The 13189-nt window shown below is 39.5% G+C and overlaps 1 protein-coding gene across 1 annotated transcript in view; it reads right to left on the bottom strand.

Annotated features, from left to right (window-relative positions):
- RTKN2 (rhotekin 2) overlaps window positions 1-8197 on the bottom strand; it is a gene marked incomplete at its 5' end in the record, with an annotated part of 28981 nt that extends 20784 nt beyond the window's left edge. Inside the window, 4 exons of the mRNA XM_082764304.1 lie at window positions 723-840; window positions 1737-1790; window positions 5943-6001; window positions 8037-8197. Of these exons, the coding sequence (XP_082620430.1) occupies window positions 723-840; window positions 1737-1790; window positions 5943-6001; window positions 8037-8197 (392 nt within the window). The remainder of the gene's footprint in view (window positions 1-722; window positions 841-1736; window positions 1791-5942; window positions 6002-8036) is intronic.
- Between the last annotated feature and the right edge of the window lie 4992 nt (window positions 8198-13189).

Genomic DNA, 13189 nt, shown 5'->3' with positions numbered 1-13189 from the left:
TCAGTCTCTCAGGAGACTGAATCTAAATTGCTAATATAAAAAATAAAGCAGCACACAAGAAAAAATAGAAAAAGAGAAATGGTTAAGTGTCTCTCAAGACTCTTTAAAATGCATAAAGTAACATAAAAGTAAATAAGAACACCTTTCTATTCCTTTCCAGGTTACCTTTAAAGATAAGTGAGTAATTTCCTGTCTAGTATTCTTCCACTATGAGGGCTGTAGATGTAACACATGCTCAAATAGGTATAACAGAACATGGGGTGTGGAAAGTAACATCCGATTTAGGGAAACTGTGACTTGGGGGAACATCAAAAGAGACCATAGCCTGCTGCACAGAATACCTAAAACACTGAGTGCAACATTCATGCCTACGGAAGTGTATTTTTATAGTGCTTTCCGTTTTTCATGTTGATGTGATTTTGTCCATGAGTTACAAGTTTGTTTTATCTTTAAATAAAATGCCTCAGCATGGAAAAAAAAAAAAAAAAAAAAGAAACACAGACACAATTCAAGTGGTATATCTACAACCAGGATCACTCTCTACATAAAAAATCCTTCCAGAGGTGGGGATCCACCACTCACTGGAATTCACAGAAACTCTACTGATTCCTTTGCTCACAGGAAAACCTAATGGACCTCAGCTAACCATATTCAGTCATATCTGCTTTCAAAAGTAAACAGGGGTATTTGTATTTTATTCAACACAGATAAATTATACTCACAATATGGTTACATTTTCAAAACAGATATCTGTTATTGCTTTATCCACAATAGCCACCTCCGTATCAAAAACCTCAGCTCCCATTCGGAACAAACAAAACACTGCATAGCGCTGTGATCCTGCGAAGAGTCAAATAAATGTTTTATTACACTTATAACACATCACAATACTAAATGCTTCCAGTAAACAACAAAGAAGAAATGGCAATTTGAACATCTAAGACATTGCCCTCAAATTATTCCCACCCTATGTTTTATATCATAGGATTGTATGATAATTGAGCTTCCAAAACTACTGTATAGGTACAACATTCACATACCTACCTCTGCCCAACTTTTTTTTTGTCTGATATCTAGTGGCAGTTTATGCTAATAACATCAGAAATGTTAGTAGAAATTCCATTTTGTTTAATAAAATTCATTTAAGGAAAAAAAGAAAATTGTTACGAAGTCAGCATCATTTTATGAACATACTACATAGGATTAGACTATTTTGCCACGCTTAGCCCCTCTGACCCTATTGAAAACCAAACTGAAATCAATGCCACGTGACAGCTGGAACGGATTTGGGGTTAATCTCCATGACACAGCAAAATGCATGTACTTGAAGACTATCAATAATCCACTCAAAACTAACAGACAAATTTCATTTACATTTCTCGCTGGAAACAACCACCAATATACCCTTTCAAGTGCAGACAATGCATAGAACAATATGTTTATTTGGGAGTTTATTAGCTATCTAGTTACTAACATCACTATGCTTTGATTCCTCTGGAAAGTCTCCTCTGCAGGACTTTTTTTAAAAAACTAGGGTTTAAATATACAGAACCATAGGACTTTGAACTACCTCAGCTTGCTACAATCAACAACTTCAAGTGAAGAGCTACCATGCAACAAGCAGAGTAAAATATGGACCTACTGAAAGATCAAAAAAGTGCAGACTTCCCCATGCAGTTTTAAGCAATTGCTTATGCCTGTAAATTTATCATAGCAGTTCATTATATCTTACATACTTTCTTTATTGCTGAAGTGATCAGAATCTTTCCACATTAATGGTATTCGGATATCTACAGAGAGGAAAAAGACAGGGAAATTAAAGTCTAGGCAATACTGCAAAACTGTGTTCAAAATAAAATACAAAAAGTTTATTTTTTCTTTTCCTAGTGTTATGGAAGTAAAATGACCTTTTACCCAATGAACAGTAGAACTCTTTCAATTTTATTATCAACATCAAAAAACATAGTTCAATCTGAAGTGACATTTTCTTTCATAAATCATGCTAGCATAAAGACTATTCTAAATCTACTTTGAAAGTACCCCAAATAAAATATTAGAGTTGCTGCTTAACATAGTTTTGAGAGGTATTTTAGTCTATTATTATGCAAAGATGTAAACTGAAACTCTGCTTGACTGGTGCTGGAAAACACTCCTCCAACTGCAAGAGGAAAAACATCCAGTTTTAATGGAAAAATCAGGATACTGATACTGCATGCATTTAAGTCTTGTTTTGGTAACCACAGAGAAAATACCACTTGTAATCACATACCCAGTTAGAATTGCCTTAGTTGGCATAAAAAGACTACAGAAACTTTTTTTTTTTTTTAAATAGAAAATATCCTTCTATACCAGGACTGCAGCAGAGAGGCAATTACAGAAACATTGTTTTAAATCATGCCTGTCATTTTAATATTAAGAAAGTATCTTCTTTGACGAGCTTTATAGTTTAGCTACCCAATCCAATCCAGCACTGAGTTATATTTTTCCTCTAGTTTTGAGGGCACAAGTTTATATCCACAGTTTCTTACTCATCCCTTCTTACAAGCTAAATGCAGTGGGGGCTCACCTAATCCAAAATTGGTTTCTTAAGTACAACATGATGATGTAAAATTATATGCAATATATTAAGCGACACAGGATGGCAGCAGTGAACAGCAATACCTCAGCTGTCTTTTGATAAAAATCTTCAATATCGTTATGCAGCAGCATTGCTGACTCCACTGTTCATATGAGGATAATGGAAAAATCCACATACAGTATGCTAGGATGCCAAACAGTAACGCTATTTTTCTGACGGATTATTTGTCATGTATTCCCACAGGGAATTACACACTCAACTTCTTGTTGATTTAAGTAAAGCTACATAAACATAGTCACTGTTTCAGAAGTTAAATTAAACGAAAAATATTAATTTAAGCTAATTTTGATTACGTTACTATGGAACATCTCATAAATTTTCCATTTTGAAACTTGCTAAGTCATCTAATTTTAAAAGTGTTCATGAAATCTAATGAACTTTCACAGCGAACTATGGGTATAGAGCTTTAGACCACCACAACTTCCTAAAAATCAAAGCGTCACCCTTTCTGGAACTGCCTTTCATTTCTAAAGATGTATTTGCATAGTAAGCATTTTTAAAAGCCTTTAATTATTTTTAGAGTAAGGAAACAGATAAAAATAGGTTCCTTAAAACAGTTGCAGAAGTCTCTCTTAAACTCTACATATACATATAAATATTTATTTCTGTTAGAGACAAAGTACGGAACACTTCTTCCCTAAAAAGCAAAGATTGTAAATTTGTATAAATATGTGAAAATAAAGAAATACAATAAAAGCCTTTTAGCATCTTTATTCATAGCATGGCTTGAACGACAATTTTAATGCGCTTGATATTTCTTGTTAACAATTACAGTAATTGATTAAAGATTGGTTTTGTGTGTCACTTCCAATAGTACACTAGCTGAAAAATTTACACCTTAATCAGAAAGTCATCAGTATATAGATTGTCAATTGCATGAACAAGTTTAACATGTTACTTGAAAATCAGTTTTCAACTCACCCGTGGATTGAAAAAGCTGCCATTCATCAAAAACAAAGATCTATTTTCACACATCTTAATTTCAGTTACAATTAGCTGTAAATCCATGTGGATTCAGATTTGATACATTCAAGCACTACAGTTTATCAGGTTTTACGCTAATGATTCCTTCTGACATTTATTAGAACTTCACAGAATAACTTTAAATTATGATTATGCTTTTTGATCAACATTTAATGTGTTGTCTTTTGACAAATAATTGATTGGTAAGACACAAACTACATAATTTACACCAATGTGGGGAATAAAAGGACTATGAAAAATTACTTATTAAGGAATGCACTCCCCACTCAGTATCTGACATGCAGTTGCTTTCTGTGGGAGTGCATTCCTCAGTACTCTTAAAAAACTGTTCCTGAACTTTCAGTGTTGGCCACATGATCACACTTTTTTTTTTAATTACCTAAGCTTCTGATGCATACTGATCACGTTACGCTAATATACATGTATTTATAAGTAGATGGATTAGTTTCCCCTAAAAAATCCATTCTGTATCCTCAATTCTTAAATTACATGCCCTTTCATATTACATGGTTTACCATTGACCCCTCATTTCCAGCCTCTCCCAGCCAATTCAGTCTTCATGTCTCCTGATTTCTGCTGCTGATATTCACAACTGCATTTTTAGCAAGGCAGGTGTGTGCATATGCATGTCTGCGTTCCAAACATACAGAACAACCCCAGCTGCAAATCCACTGAGGGTCAGCATACAAGAGAGAAGAAATGTAGCATGCTCAATTTTCTACACAAGGAACGAGGAAGACGGAATGATGTATAACAAGACATCACAGATGTGAACATGCTGCAGCTGTGGACGCAGGCAGGGCCTGATCTGGCATGCTAAATGGGCACAGGATGATGGGTCACATGACGATGCAAGGAGGAACTCGGGGGGCATGCATGTATCAGCATCATGCCAGGATTCCCATCAGGAATCTCACAGAGAGGCTCCTGCTCTCGTTAAGCACACGTAACTACTTCCCATGTAACAGTTCTCTGCTTCTCAGACACACACAGTGGAAAATAAGGAGTTAACAGATGATCTCTACAAAGCATAAATCTCTAAGCAGAGGCCAGTTAGGCTTTCCTGCTGTAAGCGGGACCTGGCCAGGCTCCCTGACATCTGAAGAGGCATGGCAGCATCCCAGCACGCACAGGCTTGAGTTCAGAATGAAGCGGTTGATACCTCTTCTCCATGATCTATGCCACATCTCTGAGGATCATAACCTCCAGTTTGAGAACCGTTATATTAGTAACACAACAAAAGCATTAAAAGATTGCACATAAGTGGTAATATTTCACCCTCATATCCTCTTGTCCCATCAAAACTAGCTTAGTATTTCACATCCTACACAATTTTTATTTTCTTTTTTTTTTTAACTAAAAAGTCCTTCTGCAATTCTGATGTTCTGAAGATAACAGAAGTATATATGATTTTTACAGCAGATAACTCCATAAATCCAATGACAGGTACAACCATAGCACAGACAGGCAAACAGATGCTTTCATCCAACTACCATAAGGAGGAAAGACAGATACACATTCTGCAAACAGCTGTGCTGGCAGAAAACATTACTGTACCATGTGATCACCACTCTTCTTCCACTAGAAGTTGCCTTTCTTAGAGATATGTCAAAATATGCAGAACAAACTTAAACAGTTTAAGTAGTGAGCCCTTCTACAGTATTTTTTCAATGCAGCAGCTCAGGGAGCACGGACAGATCTGTTAGAAAAGCTAGCAGAGCAGCCATAATAAGCAACTACAGGCATGCTGAACATAGCACAGATAAAGTGATAAATTCATAGCGATGAAATTTGAGACCAGACAAGGAAACTGTTTATCAGCCTACTGGAAATCACTAGTCAATATACTTGTTGCTAATTTGCATTGAAGCCATACCACTATACCTTTGCTCTAGTAGTTACCTGCACTAGCTAAGGAACATTTATATTTGCATACTAGTTACAATTCCGCCTGCAGTTTGTTAGATCATATCAAAAGCTTGTTGGAGGGGTGGGAGAGGTAGGAGGAAGAGGATGTTTTCAGCACATTCAGCACATGTACACTTACTTAGTTTTGAAAGGTATTCAGTGTTTATCACTAAACAGAAAAAAAGCACTTCCCACTGTGAAAGTCCCTGAAAGGAAAATGTAAATGCTAGGTGGGATCTTTAAAACCAAGTGTGTGACTTAATAGCACAGATCACCTTAAAGCACAAGAGGATTTACACCCCTGAACCACAAAAGCACTTCAAAAATATCATCTTGTTTGTATAATGTTGTATTACAAGTTACTGCCCTGCCAATTGGCTGCTACAGTTAAGTTGACAACCCAGCCACTTACCTGATATAGCAACTTTTGCTCTGCATGCCACCCGGTCTTTTGTCCCAGTGCCTGACAACCTGCCAAAAAGAAGGAAAAAAAAAATGAGGTCTCAGATCCACACATTTACGTTTCTATAACTCAACCCTTTAAGCATTTAAAAAACATCGGGTATCCATATTATAGCTCATTTCAAAGTCTTTTCTTAAAGTCAAATGCAGTCTCTCTGCTTTAAGATACGAATCATTAGATTCTTGAGGATAATACGGAAGGAAGGTACACCATCAATTTTCTTAATTCCCTAGAAGATCTTATTCCAAAGCTTATTTAACCTGATTATTAAAAGAAAAGTAGATTCATCTTTCCTGTCTTGCTCCAAGAGAATCAAATACATTATCAACTTTACTCCTTCTGTACCCATGAATGAACAACTTAATTTATCGATTCTGTTGTTGGTTACAGAGAAATGCCTCATCCTCTATTAACAGAGCCCAATTACAATAAAGTGTTTTGTTAATATTGTGAAGCAGACAGTTTGCTAAGTAGCTAGAGTTTAAACCTCAAGATGAACCTTAAACTGCATCAAAACAATCTATAGAAAAGAATTTTGGTTACTTGCTATGTCTGCCACTGCTCCTGACACCTAACTAAATAGGGTAAAATGAAACTTTCTAATCACTACCAATAGTGATTAAAATAGTGCTTCTATAGGCAGTTGGATTATCTTCAGAACTCACAGACTGCAGGCACACGTAACGAGAAATAAGAATAAACTTCATTTGAAAACCCAAGTCACTTCTAGAATTTATTCTCAGCCATCATCATCTTATCTGAATTAAGCTTTAACAAAATTCCACTATCTACCATATACCAAAAAAGAACTGTAAACACACTATTAACAATCAAAGGTAGATCTAAATGGTAGATAAATTACCCTAGGGCATGAATCTCTTTTCAAATGACCTGTGTGACAATTCAAAGGACCCCTTAAGACAGAGCTTTAAGCTGAGACCAGTCAAGTGAACAAGACAGCTAACCATGACTTTAAGAAAATAATGCAGCTGTTCAGATACATCTCCAAGTATCTCTGCCCTGTTCTTGACATGTGCCATCACCATCCTATGGTCACTGGCATCAAGGACCACGAGTTGTGTAAATGTGTATTTTGATATTATTCCATTATTAAAAATATAAAAGACTAATCACTATAAAGATCATCACTTCATAGGAAAAAAGCAATACAACTGCAATAATTACACAATACCACAAGTTACAAGTGCTAGTTTTCAAAAAGCATCTTTCACAATAACTGCTGATGTAGTCAGAAAATACAATTCTCTCCTTCGATATTTTTTTTCTGTAGATCTACATTTTTGAAAGCAAACAACAGCAGGATTATTCCTACAAATACAATTCACTGGAGCTAAGCACATATACTTGAGGAGTTTCTATGCTTAATTGCAATATAGTATTTCATTACAGTAATAACATCTCTGCACCACAATTCTTAACATTGCATCAAAGTCTATTCCATTAGGCAAAAAATAAAGTTATTCAAATAAATCACGTGTGTTAGCTCATTCAAGAAATATAACATAAAAACATTATTAAACTGCCTTTTCCTCATATTGATGAAGTTGTACTCTATCACTTTGATGTAGTTAACAAAGTGACCAGCAGAGGGTACCAATTAACCACGATGATTCCATCATTAAAGAGACCTTAGCAACATTAGAAAGACAGAAAAGTAGAAATACATGTATTTTGACTTGGACAATTTTGTTTTGTTCCCTCAGGCTAGGTTAGACGCTTTTTTTTTTTTGTCTGCTAAAGGTAATCAAGAAAACGTCTATTCACACACTGAACCTCTGTTTAACATCAATGATAAAATCTATCCAAAAAAAAAAGTTGATCTGCATTTACTTTTCTAAAATAAAAAGGATGATATTGGACTGATCTTATAAAATAATGATTTAAAGCAACTGTAAAGAATGTATGCACAGGGGAAGACAGAAAGAAGGGTTTAAATCCAGTTTCCTAGACAGGCTGCCTAACAATGCACACACACAAAAGGCCACTTCGTAATGCTCCATTAGCATTAGAGCTTTTACTCACTGTCCCTCAGTTCCACACGAGGCTGGCTCTCCAGGCTGGTTCTGTAGCTCTGCCCGGTATGCAAGTATACGAGCATTGCAAACCATCAAGTTTTTAACCGCTTGCAAAAGTTGGTCTTTCTGCGTGCTCACTGCAAGTAATTTACAGATTCCTTCTCGCATGCGGATTTCAAAGTTAATCTTCTCTTGGATGTCATATTCCTGGATGTGAAAAAAGAAACAAAACAAAACAAACAACAAAAGACTAACTAAAAATCCAGTTGACATTACTCTGAATTTTAAGGAGCTCTATTTATTATACAGTTGGAATAGAAAGCCCTAGGCTTAATTATATGCAGCCATTAAAATTGTTACTAAACGTAAAATGATTATTCTCTCTTCAGACACAGACGAGCATACTGTCAAACAAAGGAGGTAACAGATTTGTTATACGTATTATACATGCAAATTCCAAACCAGGTGCTAAAAGTAACTCACCATAGCATCCGTCTGAAATTTACTAAAAATGCATGTGCCTCAATGTGTCATTCACACAATAATAGAGTATGGTCCTCTCATACGGTTGGTGTGAGTCCTAACTGAACAAAGCTTATAAAGTAATACCCTACTTTTTATAGCGCTCCCTAGTTAAATAATCTCTTTTAAATCTGAAATTTAATCTTCTTATGTCTTTGGCTGTCTTGAAAAGGGTTGAAAAACATAGTTTTTCACTTCTGGTTGACATACAATTCAGGTAATACCTAGAAACGAAACAAGGAGGATATCTCAATACCTGATTACTTCAGGCCATGAACCAGAAGTCAGATAGCTGTGGTAACTTCAACATTACAGAAGAACCATGCCTTGTCTCATTGCACAGTCACGCAACCAATGATTTTTTCATTCCAAAGTATGAAATAACACAAACTTGCCTGTCAATCACTAGAATTCTGCATCAGGGTTTTTTCTGAAGGAAGTATGTTTGTAGTATATTGTAAAACCTTATGCAAAATCTAATTTTCCTATTTATTCTCAGAGAAATTGGATATTTATAAATTGCATTATTCCTCACTTGCCATTTCAAACAGGTCTATCCACACCGAGCCAGAAGATAATAAAGGTGAAGGATCACAGGCTGTTCGCTGTCTCCCAAAGGTGTGCTAGATGCCACAGATGACCGTGATAACCATTTCCTCCTTATGTGGCCATCCCTAACCAACCCCAATATTTCTGACATGTACAAACCAGAACACTATCACTACATCACTCAGTTGCATTGCAAACACATTGCAATTCAGTGACTAGTCTTTCTCAACACTGAGGAAGAGTGCCCCAGCAACCACTGGAATTGTAAGCACTGTCAGTTTTCATTTGTATAGCACATCTGAAGTCAAAACAAGCGCTCTGGGGATGGATCTATAAGCAACTGCCTGAAACCAGTAAAATAAACTAAATTTGCAAGTTCAGTATTTCAGCTGGTAGAAAAGTACTGGCAACTCCTTTGAGCCTTAGAACAGGGTAGAAATGGATGGGAACTAATTTTTCCACAATTCAAGTACCAGAGAGCACCAGAGCCCATGAATGGGGCAATGAAGATGATTTTCTTCTTGCCTGCAGACTCGCTCTGTCTGTGGCTGCCTTTGACACAACGAAGTGACCCTTCACAGCAGTCACAAGAAGCAGGTCGAAATTCACTGCACAGTCACCAACCACTCCCTCCTGTCTTTGCAGGAGTGGGTTTTATTGTTTTTGAAGGCCCGATGCCATCAGCTACAGATATTTAATGCTTCAGCTGCTCCTCCATCTGCTCAGAGCATCTCTCCTTCCCAACCACCCCCACTTGCTACCCCTAAAGAAAAAGCAGCTCCGGTCCGTAAGCCACATTCAGCACAGCGCAGCTCAGGCTGTAATGCTCTGCACTTCCAGCCACCTCAGACCCCTTTTGCAGGTTAAGGCTCTTGTTTTATTTCCCAGCTCCTCTGTTACAGAGAGCATCTCATTCTTGTCAAAAATAGAGCCCAGTGCCACGCAGATGCTTCTTCTGCCCCACATCAAGAGCCAGCAAGTCACTAAGCCCACATCCACAAACACAGTTTCCCGTTTCCCTCAGGCAACATACGAAGTGTTTGGGTTTGTTTTTCCCCTATCAGCTGGTACAAAGCCAAAACTCATCTCAGGAGGGCGAAGCCGCGCTTGCCCCTGACACCTCCCAGGGACGCTCCCGCACTGACGCGGCTCGGGGCGCGGCCCCGCAGCAGGAGCTGCCCGAGGAGCAGCCTCCGCCTTCCCCAGGGCACGGGCTGCGCCCTCCGGACACCAACCGGGCCCCGCTCCGGTCCCTCCCCGCCGCCCGTCCCGTCCCGTCCCGTCCCGTCCCGTCCCGTCCCGTCCCGCGCCGCGGCCGCCTCATGGTGCCCGTTCAAATCTCCCGCCCCCCGCAACGGCCGCAACGGCCGCGTCATGGCGGCCCCGCCCCTCGGCGCCTCTGTGAGGCGGCGGGCAGCGCTCGAGGGCTGCTGCCTGCGCGTTAGCCCGTGGTGTTAACAAAAAGCCAGAAATAAAACCACGCCGACACCGCTGCAAAGGACAAGCTACGCCCCGGCCTGCCTCAGGCAGCCAGCACTATAAAGCCCTTTTTTTTAAACATTATTTTTTTCCCCGGTGGTGTCGACAGCTCGCTGGGATCCGCGGCAGCTTTCCAAGAGCTTCAGCTGCTAATTAGAATGGTTTTGCAGCACAGGCTGTTCAGCAGATCCTACTCTTAATAAGTCCCCAAATGTGGCTGCGAGTGGCGTGACGAGCCCGTGCCTGCAGCCCTCACACGCCTTGGCTGGAGCCCCTCAGAAACCAGCGGGAGCCCCGCGGGGAGGACAAACCCCAGCCACTGCCAGCAGTGCCCACACAAGCTGGCTGCGGATCTGCCCCTGAGCTGGCCCAAATGCCCAGTTTGCCACTACTGGAAACACGCCACTGCAAAGCCCGGCTTTTCACGCTTGCACCTGCTTCTGCTTTGGTCCTCCCTTGCATTCACTTAGTGCTTTTTTTGATCTGTCAGATGCTTGATTAAAAAAAAAAATGAACATTTCGCCAAACTCCTGGTCCTTCCTCTTCAGGGAACGCGAGGCCGAGGCTTCAAGCCGCCCTCCTGTCCTGCAGGAGCCCTATGGGCGAGACGTCCCCTCCATGCTCCCGCTCCAGCCAGGCTGCTGCCGCAGCACGCGCGCTGACTCCCAGTGCAGATGGCTTAATGCCAGCTCTGTTATCCAGAGACTTGGGAGCCAGCTGGCAGCTCTTCTGCTCCCTAATTTAAGAGTAAAATCCCAGCAGACAGCAACAATAACAATGGAAGCAGTGCCCCCGTGTTTCCTTCTCCAGGCCAGCCTCTGCTGAGGGGCACAGACAGCGGAGGCTGAACAGGGAGAGCCCCGAGCAGCCTGGCACAGAGAAGCCAGGAGCAGGTGAGGTGAATTAAACAGGGGATCTATATCCTGCCTCCTGGGGTTGCTTGAGTGAAGCATTTTTTCAGATGAATCACACCTTCACACCATCCTTTTATTTGCCGCTCTCTTTGCATTGCAAAGCATTTAGCTTCCTTCTAGTATTAGGGAAACGGGATAGCAGAGGAAAGATCATTGTCTGCCTAAATCACTGCTCTGCTTGAGTGTTACATCAGCATATTATTTTAAATGTTAGGCCCATCATTTTAGTTTAGCAGGTACAAAATGTCTACACCTACTCTTGACAGCACTGCAATATTTTTCTTAATTTCTTAGTTCCCACAGCTTGTTACACCTACTCCTTGAATCTCATCAGTGTGCCAGTAGAAATCTATTCAATTCCTATTTAGATTTCTCCTAAATGGATATACATGAAGATTTCTACTGGACACACGGAAAAGAATTTCCAAGACTTTCAATAACTGATTTCTACTTACCGCATTTTAAACTGAAAAGCAAACTGCTGCCATGGACTGCCATCACACAGGACCCCTGTAGTCTGGTTCAATGGACAGAAACTCTGGAATTTAGGGTGTTTACCTGAACTGAATTGAAGATAGGGCTAAAAGGCAAAACTGTTGGCCTTAACTCATTTCTTCATTTCAGCCTGCTGAGGTCACGTAGTCTTCCCATTGACAGAGCTGGATACCAGGCCAACATTTAGTCCTGCAAAACAAACTAAATAAAGTAACTGCTTTGTTGTTTTGTGCGTCTGCTGCAGCTTTGACTGGATGAGGTGAAAAGCAATAATCTAGATAACAACAAGGAGCTACAGCCTAACCCTGCCAAGGTGAAAACATCGGCAAGAGAAAAGTTTGAAGGTTCTATTTTACCTGAGCACTCTGAAGTAGGCATCTTCTCTAAGGTAGTCACGTAGCCAATGAAGATGTCCTAAAACATGCAAGTGCATAAATTTGTTAAGATTCATCATCTCTACTTTTCTTTGATAATTAGACACAGAGCCCAAAGTGTTCACACATTAATTTTGCCTTGAGAGTTTCTTTACCTTCTTCTCTCTCTCTTTTTTTTTTTTTTTTTTTTTTTTAAGTATTTTGCAGTCCTGCTGCTGCTGTAGTGCTCCAAATGGCACTGGGGTCACCTCTCCGTACAATGCTTTCCTATAATATTTACGGCTCCATCAACAAGACATTTATACCAGGTGCTTGAATGAACTATTCTGTTGATAGTTTTATATTCCTGTAGGATTTCTAAAATAAACAGTAAAAGGCTGAAAAAACATAAGGAATCATTTTTCCTTTTTTCACATAAGAGTCCAGAACCTGGCTCTCCCCAGTATTCCTGATTTTAATTCCATCTCAAAGTGCCTCCCAATTAAAATACTGTAGTCTCTTAAAAACACCGTACATGGTATAAATGCACCCCAAGTAAGTTTCGTAACAGAAATAATGAGTTGCAAAAAATCCATCACCACATGGATTTGGAAAACAATTTCTGAGATCAAACCTGAAAACATGAAAAATCAATGACACTATGTGACTTCAAACCGCAGTTTCACGATCCTCTATGTCTTAAAGCTGTTCGCACACAAAAAAAGTTCTGAAGCATGGTTAGCTGAGGTAGAGTTCTGCAGCCTTTCCCGACATTTAGAAATCTATATGGTCTCTCTTTTCTATGTGGCTTCTTATCTTCACAGCATTTGAAGGACCTAAATTAGTTG

This window comes from Aythya marila (genome assembly GCF_965140915.1).
Source record: "Aythya marila genome assembly, chromosome: 7".
Lineage (NCBI taxonomy): Eukaryota > Metazoa > Chordata > Aves > Anseriformes > Anatidae > Aythya > Aythya marila.
The sequence above is the reverse complement of the archived record's forward strand: the minus strand, read 5'-3'. Positions and strand labels throughout refer to the sequence as shown.